Source organism: Lathyrus oleraceus, chromosome 5 (genome assembly GCF_024323335.1).
Source record: "Lathyrus oleraceus cultivar Zhongwan6 chromosome 5, CAAS_Psat_ZW6_1.0, whole genome shotgun sequence".
Lineage (NCBI taxonomy): Eukaryota > Viridiplantae > Streptophyta > Magnoliopsida > Fabales > Fabaceae > Lathyrus > Lathyrus oleraceus.
The window spans coordinates 366,903,595-366,931,592 of NC_066583.1; the positions used below are offsets into that span (position 1 = coordinate 366,903,595).

The 27,998-nt window shown below is 37.1% G+C and overlaps 1 protein-coding gene and 1 non-coding gene across 2 annotated transcripts; one reads left to right on the forward strand and one right to left on the reverse strand.

The window, feature by feature from the left end:
- The first annotated feature begins 4,050 nt into the window (after positions 1 to 4,050).
- On the forward strand, positions 4,051 to 4,479 carry LOC127080745 (secreted RxLR effector protein 161-like). Its single transcript, XM_051021046.1, has one exon. The coding sequence runs from the start codon at positions 4,051 to 4,053 to the stop codon at positions 4,477 to 4,479; it is 429 nt and encodes a 142-aa protein (XP_050877003.1).
- A 12,890-nt stretch (positions 4,480 to 17,369) lies between these two features.
- LOC127089483 (small nucleolar RNA R71) lies at positions 17,370 to 17,476 on the reverse strand. The gene has a single exon (XR_007791071.1). It is a non-coding gene; the product is annotated as a small nucleolar RNA R71 (small nucleolar RNA).
- Between the last annotated feature and the right edge of the window lie 10,522 nt (positions 17,477 to 27,998).

Here is a 27,998-nt window from a genome sequence, read left to right on the forward strand (position 1 = left end):
TCACCACCCTTTTGTGTAAAAAGTTAAATTGATTAATAAATAAACATATTTATTAGTTAATATAATACATATTGAATTGTAATTTTTTGTATTAAAACAATATTTTCGGTTGAATTTGTTGTCATCGAAATGAGGTGTCTTAAAATTATGTGAATGTCGAAGTGTCGAGGAGTTAGTCTCGAAATAGATTTGGTTTTAAACCTAATTTTGTAGTGTTGACAAAATTAGGTATTTTGGGATTTTGTTTTGGGGCTTTACTTAGGGAGCAAGCAAACAAAATATATAAATAGAGAGTAACCCATATTATTGTAAAGACTTGAATTTTGCAGTTGCAAAAGCATAAAGAATCACAGTTTGTTAGTAGAGAGGAACTCTGTAGAAAATTCATCTTCTTCCTTCTCTCGATAAATCATAACTCTTTTCTTCTCAATTCAATCTTTTTTTTCTTATTTTTCATCACCATTATGCAGCGATACAATCTTGCAACCAAGGTTGGTTGATTCACTCGAGTGAAGAGTGAAGAACAAGAAGGAATTCGATTGGTGCAATTGAATCTTGTTCATAAAAATTGATTTGGAATTACTCAAAGTCTTGGGTTTAATTCAAACATATGGTATCAGAGCACTGACTGAGCGATTCTTGGAAGCATAGCATGAAGAATCATCTGAACATGCATTTTTCTGTGAGTCTTCAGATTCCGGAGAATCAAAATTACAAGAATTGGTGCAAGCAGATAAAAGTTGTTTTTTGTTATCAAGATCTTTGGGATCTTGTGAAAGAGGGAGTGACACCGCTTACAAAAAACACGATGGATGAAGAAAAAGTTGCACACAAATAATTGAAGAAGAAAGATTATAAAGCTCTCTTTATAATCCATCAATGTGTTAACTCTGATAATTTTGAAAAGGTTAGTGATGTTGAATCAACGAAAGAAGCATGGGAAATTCTTGAAAAATCATTTGGAGACAGAGAGAAGGTGAAAGAGATGAGGTTACAAACTCACAAAAGAACATATGAATTGCTTCAGATGGAAGACAATGAAAGCATAAGTGATTTTTCCACTAGGGTTACAAAACTGGTGAATCAAATCAATGTATGTGGAGAAGTGTTGACATCAAGATCAGTTGTTTAAAAGATCTTGAGGTCATTGGCTCTAAAGTCCGACCACGTGGTAGTAGCCATAGAAGATTCAAAATATTTGTCAATATTAACAAAGGAAGAGTTTCAAGGGACGCTTGAATCTCATGAACAAAGAATGTATGAAAGAGTTGTAGATAAGTCGAAGAGTGATGTGGCTTTGCAGTCGCAATCAACAAAGGAAAAGAAATGCAAAGGGAAGTAGCTCGAAAGCAAAGGTAAAGGAGGCTACAACAATTCGACAAGTCAAAATCAGCAAAAAGGAGGATGGTCGAATCAGAGAAGACCCTCATACAAAAGTAACCAAAGAGGCGGTGTTGTAGGTAGAGGAATAGGTGGTGTTCGAAAAAAACCTGACAAAAATCACATCCAATATTTCATTTGTCAGAAGTATGGTCATTACTCAAGTGATTGTCCTGAAAAGTAAAAGAATCATGAAACTGATGCAATGTTTGCAAAACATGAAGAATAGGAGATGTTGTTGATGGCCACAACAAGAGATGAAGAAAGATTCTAGGACCAATGGTACTTGGACTCAGGATGATCATCACACATGACTGGTAGGAAAGATTGGTTTGCCAACATGAAACCCTCAATGAAGAACATGGTAAAATTTGCAAATGACAATACTTTAGCAGCTGAAGGTATTGGTGATGTTCTGATTATGAAAAAAGATGGCAAGAGGTCAATAATTTCCAATGTACTGTACATACCAGGCATAAAAAGTAATTTTCTCAGCATATGGCAGTTGGTCGAAAAGAACTATAAAGTGTCGATCGAAGACAAGATGGTGAGAGTTCTCAACTTAGGTGAAAGTTTAATATTGAAGGCACCTATGTCTCAGAATAGAACCTTCAGGATTGAACTTAATGTGATGAAGCTCAAGTGCCTTGCAGCTGCAGCTAGAAAAGATGAATGGATATGGCACTATAGACTTGGTCATCTCAATTTCAAAGACATCAGATATATGAAAAGAAGAAATATGGTTTCAGGGTTACCAGAAATCAACATTTCAGATAAAGTGTGTGAAGAATGTATGCAGGCGAAGCAGCACAAGAACAACTTTAGCAAGGATGTAGGACGAAATTCGAAGGCAATTCTTGAAGTCATATATTCTGATGTGTGTGGTCCTATCCAGGTGGATTCGATTAAAGGTAACAAATGCTTTGTCACATTCATAGATGATTTCAGTCGATAATTATGGACTTGCCTGATCAAGAAGAAAAGTGAAGTGATCGAGGTATTTGTCAAGTTTAAATCTATAGTCTATAAGACAAAGTGGTCGAAAGCTCAAGAATCTGAGGACTGATGATGGTGAAGATTATGCATCGAAAGACTTCGAAAAGTTATGTGAGAAAGAATGGATTGTGCATGAGGTAGTGTCACCCTACACTCCACAGCATAATGGAACAGCGGAAAGGAAGAATAGAACCATCATAGACATGGTGAGAAGTATGTTGAAAGGAAAGCATTTACCCAAAGAATTATGGGGAGAAACAGTGTCGGCAACTACATATATTTTGAATAGGTGTTCGACAAAGAAGTTAGAAGGAATTACGCCAGAAGAATGTTGGTCTGGTGTCAAGCCTAGCTTGAGTCATATGTTGGATTTATAGCACATAAACATGTCTTAGATCATTGAGAAGAAAACTTGATGACAAGTCGAGTTAGATGATCCTAATAGGATATCATTAGACTGAAGGTTACAAGTTGTTTGACCCAGTGCACAAGCAAGTAGTGCTCATCAGGGACGTGATCATATATGAGCTTAAGGAATGGGATTGGATTGAAAATGTCAAGAAGGATTTAGTGAGAATCTTATGTGAAAAACCAACAATTGAAGTCGAAAGAGAAGTTAAACAAGAAGAAGTCAGAGGTCAAGCAAGCACAAGCAGACCTCAAAGAACAAGGCACGTGCCTGCAAGGTTGTGAGAATGTGTGATTACATCAGATGATGTGGTCAATGATAAAGGTGAGCTGGTACACTATGCTTTCTATGCAGATGTAGAACCAGTCAATGCAGTTGAGGCATTAAAGGATTCGAAGTGGGTGAAAGCAATGAATGAGGAATTGAAGTCCATCGAAGACAACAACACCTGGTCACTTGTCGATTTGCCTTAATACAAGAAGGAAACCCATGTGAAGTGGGTATACAAGGTGAAGTTGAATCTCAAAGGTGAGGTAACTCGACACAAGGCAAGACTTGTGGCGAAAGGATTTCTTTAGAAGGAAGGAATCGACTTCGACAAAGTGTTTGCAAACATGAACAACTAACACGCATGTTAGATGGATGTGAAATGTGCATTCCTGAATGACCCCTTGAATGACAAAATTTATGTTGCACAACTAGTTGGGTTCATGAAACATGGCAAAGAAAGCAAGGTATAAATGTGGCATAAAGCCCTGTATGGACTTAAGTAAGCTTCAAGAGCTTGGAATAAGAAGATAGATAGTTTCCTAAGGGAAAGGGAATTTGGGAAATGCACAACTGAGCATGGACTATATGTAATAAGAAGCAATAGTGAATTGCTTATACTATGTCTCTATGTTGATGACATGTTGATAACAGGAAGTTGTAAGAAGGAGATCGACGATTTCAAACATAACCTGAGTGAGGAGTTTGAAATGTCAGAGTTGAGAAATCTTTCATGTTTCCTTGGCATTGAATTCTACAAGAGTAGTAGAGGCTGGATGATGCACTAAAGAAAATATATGGGTGAAATACTCAAGAGATTTGATATGCAAGAATGCAACCCAACTTCGACTCCAGCTGAGCCCAGATTACAACTGTTGAAAGACACAAATGAAGATGATGTCGATATAACACATTATATAAGACTCATTTGATCACTTTGATACCTTTGTCACACAAGGCATGATCTAGCATACATTGTAGGTATGGTGAGTATATTCATGCAGAAACTAAGGGTATCACACCTAGCAGCGACGAAGAGGACACTAAGGTATCTAAAAGAAACTCTCGACCATGGCATTTTGTTTCCTGCAACTGATGAAGGAAAAGAATGCAAGCTAGTGGGTTACACCGATTCAAGATGGTGTAGTGATGATGAGGATAGAAAATCCATAGTTGGCTACGTGTTTATGCTAGGTGGTGCAACATTTGCTTGGAGTTCAAGAAAGGAACCAATAGTAGCATTGTTGTCGTGTGAAACAGAGTACATAGATGCTTCTCTTTGTGCATGTCAAGCAACATGGATGGTGAATTTGGTTGAAGAGATTACAGGAAAGAATCATGGAACGATTACCATGAAGATTGGCAACATGTATGCTATCAATCTGGAAAAGAATCTGATAGCGCATGGAAGAAGCAAGCACATCTAAATGAGGTTCCATTATCTTCGAGAGCAAGTAGAAGAATCGAAGCTGAACTTGGAACACTGCAGAACTGAGAATTAGATTGCAGATATCATGATGAAAGGAGTGCAGGTAGAAGTATTCAAGAAGTTAAGATATATGATGAATGTAGATAGCTTGGACATAATGAATTAGTGGTGTGTTGAATTGTAATTCTGTGTCAAAGTAGTATTTTTGACAGACTTTGTTGTCGTTGAACTGCTTTGTGTCGAAATTGTGTAAGTGTCGAAGTGTCGAGGAGCTAACCTCGACATGAATTTGATTTTAAACCTAATTTTATAATTTTTGCAGTATTTCCAACTTTTGTTTTTGGGCTTTGCTTAGGGAGAAAGCAAGCAAAATCTATAAATAAGGAGTAACCTCTATTATTGTAAAGACTTGAATTTTGCAGTTGTAAAAGAATAAATAAGCACATTTTGTGAGCAGAGAGAAATTTGATAGAAAATTCATCTTATTCCTTTTCTCGATAAACACTAACTCTTTTCTTAAGATTGATTTGACACTACTCAATATTTTAGATTTAATTCCAACAAAATATATATTTATTTATTTATAATACGCATGTGATATATGAACTTCCTCTTAAAATTATGAAAGTTCTTATAGATGATTAGGTGTATTTCTTTACTCCATCTAATTTTACGTTGATTTTTTTTTTTTGCTTAGACCTTTTTGTATAAAAAAACAGTCGCCTCTTTAAATATATAAAATAATATAATTAAACTATCATTTTAGTTATAAATTTGTAAGTATTTATTCAACATTTTATATGTGAAATAATAAATATTTTATTTTATTTTTATATTTATTAAATATTAAATATTATTTAAATAGAATTTTATAAAATATTATCATAATTAAATTGTATTTTAATATATTTTTATTTATTTTGTCATGTTAAAATAATACTAGTTTACACATAATTTTCAAAAAGTTAAAACGACTATAATCAAGATAAATTAAGAAAATAAATCTTTAATAATAAATATTGAAAAAAGTATTATTTTAAAATGTTTAATTAAAATTAAAATTTTAAAATAAAATTGACGTTCTCTTGACCTTCAAATTGACCAGAAATAATAAATAAATAAAAAGCTTAAATCTCAAAAATATGGCCCAAAACAAAAGTTGAAAAAAGGAAAAGATAGTGTAAAAGTGGATAAGGGGTGACATATTGTATGACGCCAAGTAAGAATATTAATAAGGACAATAGTAGTAATAATTTTGTTCGAGAATAATAGTAATATGCAAGTGGCAATAATCAATACTAGCCGGCGTTGAAATTGAACGATTCTTTGAGTTTGAGTGAGTGTAATGCGTTACGTCACGTAGATTCCAGTTCATGAATATCAAGTCACAAAGACTTCCATTCCCAGTTGCCAATCACGGAATCTCTTCTTCTTACAACTTCTTTTTACGGGCTCTTCTTTTTACAACTTGTTGCCTCCTAAAAGGAAAAACATTTCATTAAATGCTCCATGTTAATTTTGTTTTTAAAAGAGATAGTAATAATATAAATGAAGAAAGATAATAATATTTTTATTAAAGTATACTTATCATGTATTGAGAATGATAAAAGTGATATTAATTATATGATAGAATTGGAAAAAATATATTGAAAAGTGAAATTGATCATTTATTTGAGACACTATTTTATTCCAAATGGATCACTCATTGGATGGAGAGAGTAGTAAACAAATTAAAATTAAAATTATAAAAACTTAATCATCAATGTTGTTGGAATTAGAACCGGTTTAGGGTAAGGTCATATAGTCGTATGCCTAGAGTCTTTAATTTTTCTTTTTTTATATGCTTTCAAATTTTAATACAATATTTTTATATATGAGTGTTTACGGTGTGGTTTGAACGATTTTAACGCAAAAAGTTATCTGAATCGCAAGAGAAAAAGACATTCAGTTTGATTTTGGTTCTGTTGGGTTTTAGAAATAAAACTGAACCAAACCAAATCAAACTAATGCGGATTGGTTCGGTTCGATTGGTTTGAGTTTTTACAACAACAAAATTGAGTCATACATACACATATTGATGACAATATAATTTTATATTTAATCATTCATCCACTATCAAATACCAACAAAATTCATCATATTTGGACAACAACTTCCCATTTAATATCTAAAAATCAGATTAAACAAAAGTGGAATAATAAACATAAAACAATAGCATAAACAGTATCAAAAACATTATAATGAAAAAATAGAGGAAATAAGAGATTAGTGAAGATGAAAAAGAAAGAACATAAGAGATGAGAGATTAAACAAGAAGAGGCGCGATAAAAACGAAATTGGAAGGGAGAACTCTTGCATAAAAATGAGAGGCTGGAAAATAAAGAATATAAGAGAGTAGAGATTAGATAAGAAGATGTAAGATGTATTTAGCGAAGAAGACGCGATACTACAATGAGAGATTTGAGAAGGCTTAAACTGAAACTCTAAGTGTGAGGAAGAGAAAATTGTTCGTAATCGTAAGACTAAGGTATAATAGGTTTAAATTTAGGTTGGGGGTGAGTTAAGTGAAATTTAGATTGTAACATAATGCAATTTGATTCGATTTGGTTTGGTTTGGTTTGGTTTGGTTTGCATAATACAAACCGCAAACCGAACCGAACCATGCGGTTTTGTTAAAACATGGCCCAAACACATCCGAACCAAATACGTTTTTTGCGGTTTCGATTTTAGTTTGGTTCGGTTTGCGATTTTCTATTGGGTTGGTTCAGTTTTGAACACCCCTACCCCTACATGCTTATAATGTGAGATATGGCTAATTAGTAAGATTGTTAGTATTTTGAGTGTTTTGTAGCATTATGTGTGCTTTGCATATTACACTTTCGATGCAGTTGTCGGTGATTATGTGTCTTGATTTTACTTATTATTAAATATAATAATTTTAATTAAATATTTTTTAAATATGTTTTTTCCAATTTGCCTCGAGCCTCAACATGTGTTGGACCGACACTGGTTGAAATGTGTGATCACCCGTTCCACATGGACTAATTTTGGGTTGACGTTTTTCTTGACCTAATTCTTGAGGATTTGTGATACGTCAAAATTGGTCATGGTCGTTGTTATTACCAATGAAAATATTTCTTCGGATATACCTCCTTCTTTCTTTATGTCTCTAAAGTCTAGAATGAGTCATTCACCGCTCTTGTATAAAGTCGGTTCCTGATTCCGATTGATGAACAACAACTTTTCTGTTTTCCTTTTTCGGTTCCCTTAGATGGCATATTCGATGGTGGAAACCCTTTGGTGATAGATGAAATAAAATGGTATCCTCTCGAGATGGATGTTATGAAGGGTTGTTTTCCCTTTACTATAGTCTTCCTTTTCGTTTCTATTTCTCCCCTAGTTCTTTCAAGTGCGTTTACTTCCTTCATATATGATGTAGCACCCCTGATGAGGGGAAAGATTTATGTGTAGGGATTCACTCTAACATGTAACTTTCTGTGGAGAATCACAATGACTCGTATTGTCCCATATTTAGTTGTTTTCTTTGGTGTATCTACCATGTATTTCTTTCTTTACCAAGTCTTCAATTTCATCCTTCTGATAGATGAATTGATTAGTCTCATGTCCATGACATTTGTGAAATCTATATAACTTTATTTTGGCAACGTGTGCCTACTCCTTCACACCTTGAAGGTATCTCACCTCGACTTCCTTGATTTTATTTATTGACATTGCAATACTCTCTCCATGAACGTGTTAAATGGAGGTATACTCTAAGAAATGAGACCAATGTCTCTTATTACTCCTTTTATCCCACCTCCCCGTGAAAATTGTTATCTCATGCCTTTTGGATGTCTTGTTCATCTCCACATCTTCAGTCAGTAGTGTTTTTCATAGTTGATGTATGGTTGAGCTCAGGCAAGTAGATCACCCATAATCAATGGTTCTTCTAATCCCAACTTCTTCCTGAACATGGAGTTTGGCCCCCAATCATTTCTCGAAGATAAAAAATTTAGTGAATCTTCCATTGTATTCTCGTAAGGTCTTCTTCTTCCTTTGACGAATGACACTAAGGACCGCCATTGTCTGGGTCAACACTTTCATATTTTGAAATGGGATTTGAAATCATCACGCAATATTCTCCGAGATTTTATGGAGTTCTCTTCCCAGGCTTTGAATGAAGTCATAACAGCTTCCTCCAAGGTGACAATAAAAATCTTGCACTTCACTACTCCTTTGGCTTAGTGGTAGTCTAGTACAACGTCCATGCATTTGACGTGTTTGTCAGGGTCTTTAGTGCCATTATAACTTTCCAACTTTGTGGTTGTTTTTCGAAGACTTAGGAATATGGCATCCAATGATTTCTCTTATGATATGGTTCATCCTATGTGGGGTAATATCCTGTTATGCAGAGTTATGTTTGGGTCTCTTCAGCGATTGATGGGAAGAAGGTGGCCTTCTTGGACGCTAATCTCTAGGTGGTGTACGTATATTGTCTATGTCACTAGAGTTATATGAAGGTGATTTGTTGTCACAGTGAGGAAGACAACTCCTCCTTGGAAATTCTTAAGTTATTGAAAATTGTGAATTGACGTTGATGAGAGCATACCCTGGGATAACTTCAAATGACCGTGTTGCAAAACCTCTAACACCATTTCAATCTCAATTGGAATCTTCTCCTTATTTTATTCTACGCAAAAAAGTCTCGCATTTTTTTTGTTGTAAAAGGTTGAAGATGTTCAAGCGAAGTTTGTTATATTTGGAGTTCCTATATAAGCTTGAAGATGTTGGAGAAGATAAAACAACAAGGGAACCAATACATGATGTTGCAAAAGAAGAATCTTAATTTGCGCGCGAGAAAGAGAATCATGAGGTATGGGAATCTGTATTAGTGAAGGAGGAATTGGATGAGTCTTTTAAAGCGGTCATTGAGGAATCATAGATGAAGCCTAGGGATTTTCATTGATGACGAAAAATAACTAGTTGGTCGTTATTAGAAGAATGTGAATATTCAATCAAGAATCATCTGGAGATATACAAGTGCAACCTACTTTCGAACCAGCTATTTGAGAAGCAAGGCAAACATTTATGGTTGATTGGAGTTGAAACAAAAACGATTGCGACGACATTGCTTGAGAAGTTCGAGAAAATCAAAGTGAAGTTTGTGAGAATCAAAAGATAATTCCTAAATACCACACCGTTATTCTATACTAGAATAGGAAATCGATGTTATATTGATGACGATCACCACATTTAAGGTTTTGGTGCAGTGGTTATAGATCTATGGTGACCAGAGAGGGTGTAAGCAAAAGTTTAGCACTTCAATGCTCAAGTTAGTGTATGTATGGGTAATATACAAGCATGCCCCGCAAAAGTTCGCAAAAATGGGGGGTTCGCATAGTTAAGGGTGCAGGTGTTAGTTGACAAATTTCAGCCAAAGAAGGTAAAACATACTCGACTAGGAAGTCCGTCGGAATATGAGGTCGACGAGAATTTGGACAATCCATGGGTTGACATTAAAAGGGCCAGTCGAAGTCGAAGGGTATCTCCATGATGAGGAGTGATTGTGGGTGGCCGAAATGTGGGCAGTTATTTATGTACACGAGAGAAATGGGCTGACACGTGTCATCTCAAGATAGGTTCGTAACCTCCCGACAGTTACTTTTTATTAGTATTTAAGTAAGTGTTATGGATCATTTCAAAGGTGGAATTTTTAGCATTTGCAAGTAGGAGTACACTTGAAATACCAAATCGTTTACGAGAAAAGAGTCATCTCCCTACAGAAAATATACCTTTGCCTCCAGTTATATTCATCAGTTATTTAAACTTACCAAATTGTCTTTACCTTATTGCCTTTACTTTCACCAGATTTTGGTCTTTTATTGCGTTTACTTTACTGCATTTCCAACTCACCAAGAGTTATATTCACCCATTTTTAAACATTCCAAAGACATTTCTTACTAAACCATTATACACTCAACACTAAGTCCAGGACTTTGTAGTCGTTCCTGCAAGTAACCCTTTCATAGGAAGGCTAGAGATTGTTGGCAAAAAATAAATTGGCACACCTGGTGGAACCCCGAAGTGTTTAGTGTATGCGACTACGCAGTGGCAAAATGACGTCTCCTCGACCACACAAAGGGACGTCTTCGGCAGGAAACACAACGATGTCACAGACGGACGATGTCGGTTCCAGCGTGGCGTCAGCGGTTTCGACAACGTTTATAGGTCCAATTATGAAACCGTGTCAGCCACAAACTCCGACACCAACAACAATGGGAACTTCTGGGAAATATATGTCCAGTTTTACAGTCCTCATGCACAGGACGTTAGGAATGCCGACTGATTTTATGGCAAGTATGCATAATATCGGTTCGACTTTAAGCAAAACATACTCATCGCCATTCCCACATTACCAGGGGTTAGGAGCTTTGGCAACCCCATTCGGTCGACCCCTAAGTTTTGGATCAGCGTCCTAGTCGGTCCCAACTTTTACGTCGAGTTCTGTCGTCGTTATGAGACAAAAGATGAACGAGAGTAACCATGAAATGATACATATGCTAACTCAGCAAATGGGTACCATCTTGAGGCCTTTGATCCAAAATTCAACATAGAGTTACCAGAAATTGGAAACTCAAATGACCAGGATAAGAGACTTTTTGGGGGCTCCAAGGGCGCCGATTCGTTGGAATCCTATGCCTCCTCCTCGACAGGAAACCCCGGTCCGACAAGAGGAAATGAAGGACGATACTGTCGAACAAGAATATCAGGAATTCGAACAGATCCCAAGGGTGACACGAAGGCCCCCGTGGTTATGGTTAACAAAAACCAGGATCTCGACCATATGGTCAGGCAGATTCGACACGAGGCAACCGTTGGGGAGCAAAACCTAGAGGCTATCATCGAACGGATCATAGTACGAAACAGAATAAGCCCATGCCTACATCGGCCGACCTACTCTTCACCCTTTCCAGAATTTGTCTTACAGACAGAACTGCCTAGGGGATGGAAGGTCCCGAAATTTACCAAGTTCGCTGGGGACACTGAGGACCGTCGAACACGCTACCAGGTATCAGACTGAGGCTGGCGACATAGAGAACAATGAGGATTTGAAGTTAAAATACTTCCCAAGTTCTCTTACAAAAAATGTGTTTATGTGGTTCACAATGCTACCTTCACAGTCGATCTAAACGTGGACACAGTTGGAGAGATTGTTCCATGAACAATTTTACATGGGGCAATCAAAGATTAGCCTCAAAGAACTAGCCAGTGTTAAACGAAAGGTTGATGAGTCAGTTGATCAGTACCTAAACAGGTTTAGACTGTTGAAAGCCTGATGCTTTACTCAAGTCCCTGAGCATGAGTTAGTCGATATAGAAGCCAGGGGTTTAGATTATTCTATAAGGAAAAAGCTGGACACTCAGTATCTTAGAGATATGGCCCAATTGGCTGACAGAGTTCGATGCATCGAACGCCTGAAAGCTGAGAAAACCAAAATGGGTCGATATCATAAGAAAGAAAAAATATCCTAGATCGCAGTTGAAGGTTGTTCTTTCGATGACGAAGATTTAATCGACAAAAGCGAGGTTAATGTGGTGGAGCTTAAGCCCGGACCTCCATATGCATGTAAGGTTGTAAAGCCTTCGAATGGAAAAAACCCCATCGAAGCTGAGAAAACAAATAAATATGTAGCTAAGACTTATACGTTCAACGTGTCTAAGTGCGACGAGATCTTTAATCTGTGAGTGAAAGACGGTCAAATTATCATCCCCTAGGATTTAAAAGATCCCCCCTAGAACAAAATAAGAAAATGGGATTCTGTAAATTTCAGAATTTCCTTGGTCACAAAACTCACCAATGTGTTCTTTTTAGGGATTTGATGCAAAAGGCTTTGAAAGAAGGAATGCTTCAATTTGGCGAAAGGCCAAAAATGCAGGTGGACTTTGATCCTCTGAAGGTAGAAAAAGCTTTATACTCAGAGCATCTCAAATGCATGAAGGTAGAGACTTCTGATTTTCTCGTGGAGGCTTCCGAGGCAGCATCCTTAGCTGAATATTTTGAAGTGTTGATGGTCGAAACTACTAAGGGTTTCGGAAATAAGGTCGAAAGGCAATTGGAGTCGGCCTACCCCTAACCAGGTGAAATTTTATCAGACTTCCAAGAGAAGTGTAGAGTGAATGGGTCAAAGGCTCTGCTGTTCCCTAAGTGCAGTGTGGTGTTCGACGAGAAAACAACCGAGAAATTAGAGGCTGACAACAAGGCTTTGAAGGAAGAGAAACTTGTCATCCTATGATTTGTGTTTGACAAGCATGGAGCACCTCGACGGAACAAAGAATATAGGAGTCAGTTTCAACGTCCCCGACCAAAGACTTTCATCCCGCCGACCGACATTCCGTAAGAAAAGTGGATAGAGTCTGTCAGCTAGAAAGGGGCCAAGAAACCAAAGTGGAGAGTGTTGGAGAAAGAAATATCATCTCCAGATAAGAAAACGGGATACATGGTATCTCCTAACTACAAAGGAAAGAATCTGATGACCAAGACATAATGGAGGCGTTACTTGCGGAACAAAAAAGCTGGGAGGGATGTCACATCTCCATATTTGAAACCCGTGGAAACCTCTGGACAAAAGAAACGGATACCAAAGGTATTGGGACTAGGACAAGGAAAAATGGTGGTGAACCCGACAATGGCCATGACTGTTGATTCAACGGGGAAGAAAGCAATGGTATCCTCCCAAAGTGTGAAATGTTCGTCACAGGTTGAAAAACAGCCAAGGGACGGGGCGAATCGAAGGAAGAAGAACCTGAGTACTCCCCTCAACCAGAGGAAGGAGAGCCCGAACACTCCCCCCTGTCCGACGAGGAGTTTGACGAAGAAATGTACAACGAAACCAATGATGACATCTATGGTGATGACTTCGTTGTAAACTGCGGCATTGTATCGGTATTTCTAAATGAATACGACATGGTATCCGAAGTCTCTAAAACAGAAGAATACTTTGTGCCAGATGAAACGGTTGGAGGGAAACCTCTGTGCTACTACGTCAAGGATAGCGGCGTAGTGGAGGAATAGAAAGCCATGTTCGAGAGACTGTTAGGGACCAATTAGTACTATTTTTTATATCATTTTATTGGTCCCTTTTACCAAACTTTAATGTAATTACACACTTTTATTCTTATTAATTTGTATAAATGCAATTAGATTTAATTTATTTTGTTTTAAATAGTTATTTCACAGATTTATTAGTTTTTTTAGAATTTTTAGATGAAAGAGCTTTTGGAATGCAACATCACAATTTGGAAGATTTTGGATGAGGCTTGCAAAGCAAGGAAGCTGGATAAGCTTCAGTTCGCGCCGCGAACTGCCTTCGCGCCGTGAAGGTTGCGAATCCAGCAAGCTGATTTTGGGTCAAGGTTGCTGTAATTCATGACCAACTGTTTTGCCATTTTGGTGTCTGTCTTGGAATAGCTTTTCTATTTTGGATGGAAATGATCAATTAAGGAAATGTCAACTCTTTTAGGAGAGGAGAACACATTATTCTAGGATTATTCATTATTATTCACACATTGAGATATTTTTTGTAAGAGAGAAAAACAGAGTTTTTCTTCTATTAACATTTTGCTTTGTAACAATGATGATGAGGAGCTAAACTCCATTTTGTCAAGATTGGAGGTAGTAGCTATTCTCATTTGTTTATGTATTCCATTTGACTTTTATATATGATAAAGATTGTTGATGTATTGAATACTATTTTTGCCCTAAATTGAAAACCAGATTTGAGTAGTTGTTGAAAGAGATTATTTGAGTCTTGACATAAATCAGATTTTCAAGTAGTGAAAAAGTTGTAGAGATAGGTTTATTCATTACTCTTCTTTGGTATTAAACATTAAAGATTTCTATATTGATAGTTAGGTGGAGAGATCGTCTAAGGATCAATATAGTGATTATCACAATATCATTTAGACATAAATGACTTTGAGAGGATACTTGAAAATCATCAATAATCTTAAATCTATATAGTTATCATAAGGAATCATAAGCATTTAGAATAGTGAACTCCAATCTTGCCAAGCTTTTACATTTGATTAAAACCATTTTACTGTTTTTAGTGACATTTACCAACAAGATAATTTTCCAAACAAAACAACTTTGTTACTTTTCAAACTTATAACAATTTGGATTATAGAACGGCGGTAATAACAACCAATCTCTGTGGATACGATATAAAAATATTTGCCGAAGATATACTTTTCAACAAAGACCCAGCCCAGGGATCATGTATCATCTAAAGCCTTTATTCATCAGGGCGAAGGTTGATGGAATAATGGTAAATAAGGTATTCGTCGACGGGGGCATTGCGGTTAATGTAATGCCCCATACTCTATTTAAGAAAATGGGAAAGGGTGACGAAGATCTTCGACAACACAACATGATCCTATCAAACTATGAAGGGAAAACCAACAATATAATTGGTGTTGTCCAGGTCGATCTTGTTGTGGGCACAACAACACGCTCAACATTGTTCATTGTAATATACTCCAAAGCTAATTTCAATTTACTCCTGGGTCGAGAATGTATCCATGGGATAGGAGTGGTACCTTCGACGGTTCATCAGAGACTTATAATCTGGCACAAAGACGACATCATGGAGAACTGATAACGCGAAAACACATCAGATAAATGCCTTAATTTACACTCAGAAATCACATTGTTCCGATTAATATCCCGATTATTGCGCAAGTATTCGTGTTGTTTTTGCAGGTATTTGAATCTCCATGCACTAAAGAGAAAAATGAAGAAAAGGAAGAAAAAGAAGAAGAAACAAGTAAAAAAGCATGGAAAAACCAGAAGAACAGAAAAAAGCAAATTTTGTTGATGTGACGATCATCACACATTCATGACGCTCGTCACGGCCCAGACTGTGACGAGCGTCACAGGCCCATGACGACCGTCACACGGCCACAAACTGCGCTTTGAAGCAGTCAGCAACAGGCACCTAAAAGTGCCTATATTTCCTCCAACAAACTTTTCCCACGATTTCCTCTCTCAAGACCAAGTGTTCCTTGAATTCCTCAACTACCAAGACCTAATGGACACTATATAAAGGACTCAATTGGGAAAAATTGGGGACGCCTACTTTGATTTGATGCTCTGCAATTTAATTTCCAGTTTTTAGCATTCAGCATTTTTTCTTTTCTTTCCGATAACCTTGTTTCCATTGCCTTGTTGTTTCCCTTTTTCAGTTAGTTTTCCAGTTAGCCATAGTAGTAGTTTCCTACACTGGGGAACTACTACACTTTATTTAATTTTAAGTAGTAATCTGTATTGAAGAAGCAAAGCCTACCGACTTATGGAGGACTGCTCAAGTGCTCCAAGAATCGCTATACTCTGTACTTCGATCTCCAGGTTTTCATTGAATTATTATTATTATTGCCCATTTATTGTTATAAGCATGTTTGCCCCTGAGTTAATCTATTTATGCCGTACGATTGCTTTAATTAATATGTCCGGCTAAACTACCGGTATCGGTATGTAGCAACTTAATTTGATGGGATTTAATAATAACCGGTGAAAGCCCTTTTTCTCAAATAACCTTTTAGGCTGAAGTTTTTAATATGAATTTAATTAACTTTATCACAAAAGCATGAAAAGCTATTTAATACGCTTTTGCCACGAGAGTGGGAAATTAACTAAGGTGAGAACCAACAATCGCGAGAGCGTGAGGCTCGAGCTGGATAGTAAAAATTAGGCATTGGGTTTAAAAACAGCGAGAGCACTTTAAAAACAATTAGAATTTATTTATTTTCAAAAAGTAATTTTGACTTCAAATGGGACAGCGAGAGCGTACATTTTGACTTAAAGTTATAGGCCAAGTCAACAACCACGAGAGTGTGAGATAAAGTCTTTTAAATAAACATTTTCTACTGAGAGATATTTGTCATTTAAACTATTCACCGATGACTTATCGAATCCCTGACGATTAATGCGCTGCATACTGATTCCTTCCTTTAATTCTTTCTTAAAACCGAAAATTTCCCTTAGATTTACTATATTACCCTCGAACTCTTACTAATCAATTCCCTTAGCTAAACATAGTGACGTTAGCAGCACTAATTTGACCATAGGTCCCTGTGGGATCGATATCTTTTAAAACTAAAGCGACTAGACTGTGCACTTGCAGTCAAGTACCCGACAGACTATATTTTATATATAACCAGACGAAGCATCAAGTTTTTGGCGTCGTTGTCGGGGACCTGTTTTAGTCGAATAGTGTGATTCTTCCGTTGCACGGTATAGACTAAGGTAAAAACAAAAACTTATCTTCTCTCCTTTTTCTTTCCCTGATTGTATGCCAAGTACTCGCTCACAAGGCGATAACTTAGCACCACCAATCCCTGAATTAGAGCGTTTCCTATACGTGAGACGCCGAATACATGAATATCAACAAAAGTACAGTATTCCCGATATCTCATTTCCTCTTAAGTCAGAAGGAAAATCAAACATGGCTGAAGAAGGACCCCAGAATCGTCCTCTTAAATTCTACGCTACCCATCTCAACAAGAACCCCACAACAACATTGCTGCCCCCGCTATTAATCGAAACGATTTCGAGCTGAAACCCTCACTCTTATCAGTCGTCCAACAACATCAATTTGCTGGAAATCCAACAGAAGATCCTAATGAACACCTGATCAAGTTTGTGTAGTACGCGGATACTGTAAAAGCGAATGGTGTATCTCAAGATGCGATAAGACTGCGCCTTTTTCCCTTTTCTCTAAGAGACAGAGCTTGGGTTTGGTTGCAATCCTTGCCCTCCAACTCCGTTACAATGTGGGAGGAGCTGAAGAACGTCTTCTTATCCCGATACTTTCCGCCGAGCAAAACTGCTATGTTGAGAGCTCAAATCAACAGATTCAGGCAAAAAGATGTGGAATCTCTCTACGAAGCATGGGAGAGATACAAGGACATGATGAGGATATGTCCACACCACGGTCTAGAAGACTGGGTGATCATTCACACTTTTTATAATGGGCTTCTGTACAACACAAGACTTACAATAGACGTTGCCGCGGGCGGTGCACTTATGGATAAGCCATACACCGAAGCCTATCAACTCATTGAAAACATGGCCCAGAACCATTGCCAATGGGGAGGTGAACGAACTCCAATGGAAAAGTCCCAGACTAAGGGTGGAATGTACAAAATCAGTAGCCTTGACCATGTTCATGCAAAGGTAGATGCCCTTGTCCAAAAACTAGATAACTCGACCATACCACCCGCAGCCACCGTGGCCGCTGTAACTCCAAACTATGAGCTATGTGGAAACCCTGGACACACTGCATAAGAATGTTAAATATTAGTAGGAGTCCCAACCGATCAAGTGAACTACACACAAGGAAATCCCTATTCAAATACTTACAACCCTGGTTGGAAAAACCATCCCAATTTCTCGTATAAGAATAACAATGCCCTTTATGCACCTGGCCAAACACTAGTTGTTTGTTCCGCCTGGATATCAAAAACCAGCTAGTAATGCTCCTAACATGCCTAGGAAGTCAAATCTCGAGTTGATGATGGGAAGCTTCATAGCTACTCAAGCTCAAACAAACAAGGACTTCTTGAACCAAAACATACATACTAGCGAGCAACTTAAACAACTAGCGAATAAAGTAGACGCCTTAGCCACCCACAATAAAATGCTTGAAACACAGATTTCACAAGTGGCTCAACATCAAGCATCTACATCCGCTCCAGCTGGAACATTTCCTGGACAGCCGCAACCTAATCCGAAGGGACATGCAAATGTCGTTATACTGAGAAGTGGAAAAGAAGTAGATGGACCCTGTAGCGGGGTATTCGTTACCATTAGAGATATTGACTAAATCCAAGGTAAACCATACAAGTCGAGTCGCCACCGCACTTCTATTTATCCAAAGGAATGGTTAAAAAGCGAACAAAAACCTAAAAGTTTTATCGAATCAAAAACTAGTAAAAATGTCAGAGATCTGGGTAAGGGGGTTGGTTATGCAATGGGAAGGTTTTAAGCATCCAAAACATCCTAGGTACTCCTAGGGAGCCCTTTTCACATTTGTTGTAAGGTTGGTATTTTGTGAAAAATTATTTGTTCAAACATGATTGAAGAGATGAGAAGAGAATATACAAGTTATTTACATTTTTGTATTTGGATGGATAAACCCATTGCCTACGTACCATCTTAAAAAAGATTAGGATCAAAACCTCGTAGTTTGGGGTAAAAATCTCAAAATGAGTTGGTGAATTGATTGGTCCAAAAGCCTTAAGGTCTTTTGTTATCCAAGGGAGAAAACTCAACCTAAAACCACAAATCCACCATGTGAGGATAGCTTCAACATGCTAATGAGGGGTTAACCCTATAATAAGCATGGAAGACTCATTGTCCATCACTAAGGATATAGGTGAGTATTATATCTACCTCAAGGATAACTCAAACCTAATAGATAAAGTTTGTGAAAAGTTTTGATTAAGAAGGTGGCCATTGAAACCACAAAAAGACATTTGAATGGGTTATATTTACCAATGAAATGTATTTACAAAATATGGTCAAAGTTGATTTAAAAGTTCAATTCAAAATAAGTGTTATGAAAATATAGTTTGAAGATCAAAAGCATAAGGCTTAGGTTTCTAATGTTTGAAAAGAAGTGTTAAATGTTTGCACAAAAGTTTTGGCTTGGGTTAGAGTGGAGGGAAGAAGAAGAATGGCTAAAGTCCTAATTATACAAGAGATAAGGGATAAGAAACAAGACCACAAATGGAGTTCCTCTCTTGAGATCATATTGATGATCCAAGTAGCTTCCATCCTTTGGAATATGCAAGCAAAATAATAGTAAGCTCAAGCAACAATCAAACAAGCCTCTTAAGAGATCCTCAATGTATCTTGTATCTTTCACTTTGGATGAACATGGCAATGGTTCTTCAATTTGAGCTCTCATAGAATTCCCTAGCACAAGAGCACACACATCAAAAGTTTTATGAAGCAAATCAAGAATGGACAAGAGTGAGTTTAGAGGTTTGGTCCTTCTAATCCATCTTCACCATTAAGGTCCTTTTACTCCAATTTGCATAGGTAAAGTCCTAGAAACTAAATCCATTTGTCCATTTCTTTGCATTTGGTCCACAACAATCAAAACAAAACACAAGCACAATAATATATACACAATTATGTGCTCAAGTGAGCAAAAGGCAAATTGTATAAACATAAACATGTGCTCAAATGAGCAAAGGGGGAAAAGCAAATGAATAATATGTACAAGAATAGTAAATTGCATAAATGTAAAGAGCAAAAAGTAAATATTAATTGTTAATGGTTAGTGTTAGTAGTTAGTGTGCCATAAGGCAAATTTAGCGCTATGTTAAGCAATCGTAATTGGACTTATGTAGAAGTCACAACTATCTGAGGCCGGTCAATAATAATGTAGGCAACAACACAAGTTAGAGGTCTGGATTAATGAATCAAACTCCAACAACTTGCCATGCCAAAAAGAAGAAGAGAAATGATCTTGTATTGGTTTAAGTCCTTTGCATGATTTAGAAAGAAATCTATCCTTAATGCAAAGCCATTCACTTGATCATGTGATCAAGATGAACTAGATTTGAATCAAGGAAGATTAAACCTCCCTAATCAATGCTAACTATCAACCTTTAACTCATTGATCAAGAAAAGAAAAGAAGAAAAAGAAGGAGATGAATAAGAAGAATTATAAATGAAGAATTAAAGTGCATGCAATGAAATGGAATGTATCAATCAATAAATGTTGACCAAAGATAGGGAAGATCAAGGTCAAACAATAGAAAACAGAAGCAAAATGAAGATTGGAAGTCAAGAAATAAACAAAATATTTTTGGCATTTTTAATATTTAAAATAAAACTTGAATTAAAATATTAAAGAAAGGTCAAACTTCAAACTCACTTCAAATCAACTTTGAAAAATCCAAGTGAATTATCCCAAGTCCAACAAGGTCAAACAAAGCTTGACAAAAAATTTCAGCATTTTTAAAAGTCAGAAACTATTTTAAATCAATTAAAAATGAATAAAAATAACCTAATTGAACTAAAATCTCAAATAAATCCCAAATCAATTAATAAATTGATGAGAATATTTTTCATAGATCTATCATCATTCAAAGAGGTTGAGAAAATATTTTTGTATTTTTTTAAAATTAAAAACTATTTAAAATGAATTAAAAATAACCAAAAAAGAGAAAATTACTAAAAAAATAGAAAATGATAAAATAAAAAATATTAAAAATCATTTTTAGAAATTAGAAATTAAAAGAGAAATAATGCAATTGGTCCCATAATTTTTGGACCAATAATAAAAGAGATATGAATTTTAGAAAATGAAATTTAAAAATGAAATAGAAAATAAAATCAGAATTAAAAAAAGGAAAAAAAGCTTGAGCCCTTGGATCTGAGCTCATTAATTGAGCTGACAGATCCAAGGATCCACAAGCGCGCGCCTAGCGTATTCCACAGTCAATGCAACCACATGGATATTAAAGAAAAGTCATAACAATGAAGCATGGAGATTAAATATGGAGAATGCATCGCACGGCTCAGATTGGATCTGGCAAACGGACGGTGGCCAGCGCCACCGTCTTCTTCGGCAAGCTCCGGTGAGAGTTCAAAAATGCAGAGATTCAAATGTTAACTAAAATGCACGATCCAGGCACCATTCGAAAGGTGAAATGATGTACATCACTCCTATGCCACTCAATTCCACTCTAGATTCCTATTAAGAGAGAAATCAGAGATGGAAGTTTGGTGGTGTTCAACTAAACTTGCTCGATTTCAACAATTAAGCACATAATAATGATGCCTCTATAGAGAGGACTTCAGACAACACAAGATCAAGGCAAATTGAGCAAAGTATGATGAGATTCGAAGCAAATTTCAGTGGAGCAAAACCTTTGGATTGTGAAGAGTTGAGTCACTCTCTTTGGTTCCTTTTGCAAACAGAAGCTTCAATGGATCAAAGTGAAGAGGCTTAGGAACTTTAGATCTTAAAATTCAACCAATGCAATTGAATTTCAGATCTGAAAATTTTGGAGAAAAATGAAGTTTGTTCCTTTGGTATGGGTGGGGATTCAATTCAGCAGGGATTTAGGCGCCATTAGGTTGAAGAATTGTGAAGGCAAGGCATGGTATTTATAGATGGAGAGAGCTAAATGCATGAGCTAACTCGTGTGCATGGCAAATGGATTTTGAATTGCATGGGCCTGTGTGAGCATGTGGAAGGCCCAATGAAGGTTGAAACAACTTGCCGAGTTCATGTGAAAGGCAAATGGACGTGTACATTTGATGTAATCAGCTAATGCATGGCAATTGGAATAGCTTTCACAAAATGCACTTAATTCTTCATGTCTTCGAAAATGATGCTTCCAAAATCTAAATGCAACCTTATGAGTAATGGTTAGAAAGCTTGTTGCATAAGGAACAAATGCTATGTTGATCAAAACTCCAATTGTGCCTTGGAAATTAGTGAAATTTGAGCTTGAAGTGTAGGGTGCAAAACATGCATATATGAAGTTTCCAAACTTGGCCAATGTTCAAGCCCTTCTGTTTCAATGATGCAAGCTCCAAATGATAAAATCTTCAACATGATAGTTGTAGACATTTCCAAAAAAATCAATTTGGACTTAAATTTTGCATCATTTGGATTTTTAATGAAGAAGTTATGGGCACTTGAAGTTGGACTTTTTCACATTTCAATGCATTTGGCCCAAAGTGACCTATAATGTTTTGCATTATCACATGTATTTCTTTTGAGATTTTGCACTTTTGCTCAACATAACATTTGAATTAGACACAATAAGATTTCCAATTAATTAAGTCTCATCCTAAAATAATGAAAAATGAATGAGTTATGTTCTTGGGAAGTTGACCCAAAATTAGGGTTTCAGTCAAAATGACCTATAATGTCTTGGAATGGATGATGACCTTCCAAGCTTCAAATCAAATTTTGATAAACATGAAAGTTGTTTATATTGTCCTTAAGAACATTTTTTATCTTGGGGTCATCTCCATTTGACGAACACATAAAAAGTTAGATCTCAGTGTATTTCAAAATAGTCAGATGAATTGACTGATTAACTTCTCAAGTCCACACTCATATCTTGATGAATTGATGATTGAGGACACTCAAATAAGTTAAAATATGCATGAAATGATGAATTAAATAAATTCCCTTGATTTTATTTGACCATGGGTTGAGGTTGCTTCATGAGCAAGGCACAATTGATGAACAGATGAATTAGGGTTTCCTTGGGAAACAAACCTCAAACCCCTTGACTTGCTTTGATCAAAATGATGAATTGAGATACTTGGGAAGAATATTTTATGGATTAGAGCTTTGGGAACCATTACCATGCTTGCTTTCATCTTCTCTTGACATCATTGCACATAGGATCTCCTAGAAGCTTTTTGACCTTATGAATGCTCAAGCTACAAACAAGAAATGTTAGTGACATATTTTTTGTGCTTTTGAGTTAATAAAAATGAGAAAAGAAATAATATACAATTCAAGCATGCTTGGTGATCTCAAACCACTCACAAGAGGTCCCACCCAAAGGCAAAGGGAACCAAGATGCTTATGATCCTTGAGGCTATGCAAATGCAATGTTATGATGCCATGAGGGATCTTAGGGTCAAAATTAGGGTCTTACAGACCCGTAGATCCGAGACTCCAAAACCCTGCCATGTACCAAAAACCAGATAAAACCTCAACTGAGCAGGTGAATGAACCAAAGGAAACAGAGGATAATACCCAGGAGGCCAAAGAGAAAGAGAAACCTTATGTGCCTCCACCTCCTTATAAACCACCCATTCCATATCCTCAAAGACTAAAAAGTTCTAAAACTGCGAATCAATTTAGGAAATTTGTTGAGCTTCTGAAGCAATTAAACATTACGATACCCTTTACAGAAGCCATCACACAAATGCCCTCCTATGCCAAATTTCTTAAGGAAATTCTATCCAATAAGAAAAAGATTGAGGATGACGAAACAGTTACACTTACTGCCGAGTGTAGCGCCATAATCCAGAATAACATGCCTCCCAAACTAAAAGACCCGGGTAGTTTCTCCATACCCTGCGCCATAATCAAAGAGATATTTCTACCAATACTTGGCGAATATAGTGCCATGTGATGACGAATCAGGTTCCTATACTTCCATCAAAACTGGCTGAGTTCTGAACTTAGTGTAGGAGAATTGCCATCCAAGGTGCAACGGAATTTAAAAATTTCTCCATTTAGTGATCCTTACGAATGGGCATGATCAGTGATAGAATCGTTACCTTTTGTGGCGATTCAAACCTTTGGTGCAGATCTCTTGTAACAATCAAAACCTTGGATACAAATCCACGGAGCGATCACGAACGTTGAACGATGACAACGTCTCTACTCAGTCCACACGAACGGATTCCTTCAATCGGAGTGCTAGCTGTTATGAATGAAGGCTTTGAGTGAGAGAAAGAGAGATACGAAATTCCAACTCTTTAGTTGTGTTGTATTCCCATACAATGCTTCTGCACAAGAGTTCTATTTATAGAACCACTTGTGTGGGCTTCAAGCCAAAAAGCCCACTTAAATGCATTTTGCCCATATCTCATAATATGCCAAAATCACTTAAGTATTTGGTACCTTACCATATTTCTTATTCTACTTAAGGGCACCATACATTACGGTATTCCTTAATTACTCTATCTCTCATCAATCCGTCCTTTGTGTGTGACCCTGTAGGTTTTCGTGATGTTGGCAATTATATTAAATCACGCATTTAACATAATAAATGTTAGGGACCAATTAGTACTATTTTTATACCATTTTATTGGTCCCTTTTACCAAGTTTTGATTTAATTACACACTTTTATCTTCACTAATTTGTATAAATGCAATTAGGTTTAATTTATTTTGTTTTGAATAGTTATTTCACATTTTTTGTTAGTTGTGTAGAATTATGGATAAGCAAGACCTTGGTTCAACATGGCATTTTGGAGGAAGCTTGCCAAACAAGGAAGCTGGGGAAGCAACAGTTCGCGCCGCGAACTTCCTTCGCGCCGCGAAGGCTGCGAATCCAGCAAGCTGACCAAGGGTCAAAAGTGCTGTTGTGCAGAAAAAGTAATTGCCATTTTGATGTCTGCCTGCGAAGTGCTTTTCTGCTGCAGATGACAATGTCCAATTAGGGAAATGTCAACCTTTTTGGTAGAGACAAAATAGTTTAACCTAGATATTGAAACATTATTCCATTCATTCACACATTGTGCTGTAGAGCTTTTGTAATAGAGAAAAACAGAGTTTTTCTTCTAAAAACCTTCTGCTTTGTAACAATGGTGATGAGGAGCTAAACTCCCTTTTGTCAAGATTGGAGGTAGTAGCTATTCTCATCTATCTATGTATTCACTTTGATTTATATATGAGATAGAGATTGTTGATGTATTGATTACTGTTTTTGCTTTAAGTTGAAAACCAGATTTGAGTAGTTGTCGAGAGAGATTACTCGAGTTTAGACATAAAACAGATTTTCAAGTAGTGAATAAGTTGTAGAGATAGATTTATTCATTACTATTCTTTGATATTGAACATTAAAGGTTGCTATATTGATAGTTAGGTGGAGAGATCGTCTAAGGATCAATATAGTAATTATCACGATTTCATTTAGACATAAATGACTTTGAGAGGATATTTGAACATCATCAATAATCTTGAATCTAATTATTTATCATAGGGAATCATAGATATTTGAAATAGTGAACTCCAATCTTGCCAAGCTTTTATAATAGTCCAAAACCACTTAATAGTCTTTGTTAACTTTCACTCACAAAATATTTCTCCAAACAAAACAACCCTGTTACTTTCTTAACTTATAACATTTGAATTATAGAACGGCGGTAATATTACCCAATCTCTGTGGATACGATACAAAAATATTTGCCAAAGATATACTCTTTCAACAAATTGGCGCCGTTGCCGGGGATTGGTGTCGATATTACAAGCATTGCAATAATTCATTGTTTTAAGTTTTGTTACATTTATTACTATCCCTCTTTTGTTTCACTTGGTTTGTTAGTTTTGTAGATTCTAGTGCATGCGAGGAAAAGCAACCGAGGAGCAACTTCAATTCGATCCTGAAATTGAAAGAACACTTCGGAAGCTCAATAGCAAAACACGAAGAAGAAGGAAACTAGCCGAAGAGAGGAACCGGAGAGAAGAAGCATCTACTCCCGCACTTGTTCCAATCGAAGAAGTGGTTGTAGAGGCTTGTGAAGGAAACATGGCGGAGGATAATCGTACCGAAATGTTCGCTAATAGTCCAAGAAGGAATGCTCAATTTGCCCGAGGGGGAAGAAATACGGAGATGAAGACCGGAATCCTCCAACTTCTCTATGCAACTCCATTCACCGGAATGGATCACGAAGATCCGTATACCCATCTCATCAAATTCTATGAGATTGCGGGTTCTACGGGAATAGACGAAGCGGGTGAAGAAACGTTATTCAAGAGGATGTTCCCACACTCCTTAGTGGGAAAGGCAAAAGAGTGGTACCTTGATCAAGAATCAAGAGTGATGACGGATTGGAATTTGTTAGAAGAAAAGTTCTTAGAAAGATACTTCCCTCAATCCCGATTCATGGAAGCCAAAACGGCTATAGCGGTATTCACTCAAGGAGGCAACGAATCTCTAAATGAAGCTTGGGAGAGATTCAAATCAATGTTGAGGAAGTGTAAGGGACATGGTTTTGATGAGCTTACTCAAATCCATATTTTTTTGAATGGTCTCCAATCAACTCATAAGACACTTCTGGACGCCACCGCGGGTGGATCGCTTATATCAAAAACTGCGGAAGAAGCTAAAGTCATTATTGAACGGATGGCCCGTAATGATCATCAAGGTCAACATGATCGTAGCCCTTCACAACGTAAGCCTGGAGTTCTAGAGTTGAATACAAATGATGCCATCCTTGCTCAAAACAAGCTACTCTCTCAACAAGTGGAGCTTCTTACTCAACAAATGGCCAAGCTTCCACAACAAATAAAAGAGATTCAAGGGTTTCAAGTTCAGCATCAAGTAGCATGTTGCGAGTTGTGTCAAGGGGATCATCCTACTGGTTTTTGTCCTCCACCCCAAGAAGAAGTGAGTTATGTGAACAACCAAAATCAGGGATATCAAAGACAACAGCCTAACAATCAAGGCTATCAACCAAGAAACAATCAAGGCTACCAACCGTCAAGGTTCAACAATCAGAATTATCAACAGCAAAGCCCTTACCAACAATCAAACTCTCAAGGCCAGCAGTCGCAAGGAGGAAATTCCAAGCTAGAAGACACTCTTCAACAATTCATGCAAGCTTCCATGGCAAATCAGAAGAGTAACGAGGCGACAATTAAAAATCTGGAAAATCAAGTAGGCCAACTCGCGAAGCAACTGTCGGAACAAAACGCAGGGCCTTCCTTCTCTGCTAACACTCAACCAAATCCAAAGGAGCATTGCAAAGCAGTCGTCACAAGGAGCGGTAAAGCGTTGGTAAGTGAAAAAGGTGAAGAAATTGTAGAAGAGAACACCACTGATGGGATACCAGAAGAAACAGATATAGTTGGTGAAGGGGAAAATGCTTCTGGAAATGCTCAGTTCGCGCCGCGAACCACCTTCGCGCCGCGAAAAGAGCAGGTTTTGCCCACTGCTGTGCAGACTGATTTAGAAAGGAAAAAAGATGCTGAATCAAAGAAGAAGAAGAAATCTGAGAAGGGAGTGAATGTCATTCCAACACAACATCTACCCTATCCACATGCTCCATCTAGGAAAGACAATGCTAGGCACTATGCACGGTTCATGGACATCTTCAAGCAACTCCAAATCAACATTCCATTTGCTGATGCATTAGAACAAATGCCACGGTATGCTAAATTTATGAAGGACATTCTTACCAAGAAAAGGCGACACGTGGAAGATGAGACCATAATTCTTGATGCACGGTGTAGCGCAATCATCCAGAAGACTTTACCTAGGAAGGAGTCCGACCCGGGCCGGGTTGTTCTACCGGTAACCATTGGAAGCACATACGTTGGGAATGGTTTGATAGATTTGGGCTCTAGTATAAATTTAATTCCCCTTTCTATTGTCAAACGATTGGGAAATGTGGAGATTAAATCAACAAGAATGACCTTACAACTAGCAGACAAGTCTACAACCTCACCATACGGAATTGCCCAAGACATGCTCGTAAAAGTGGACAAATTTTTGTTTCCGGTGGATTTTGTAATAGTAGAGATGGATGAGGACCGCGATGTACCCCTAATCCTTGGAAGACCTTTTATGAAGACCGCTCGGATGATGATCGACATAGATGATGGGCTAATGAAGGTTAGAGTGCAAGATGAAGAGGTGACTTTTAACCTTTTCAAAGCAATGAAACATCCAACTGACAAGAACGATTCTTTTCGAATTGATGCAAGTGAAGAGGAAGTAGTGGAGGTCGTGAATC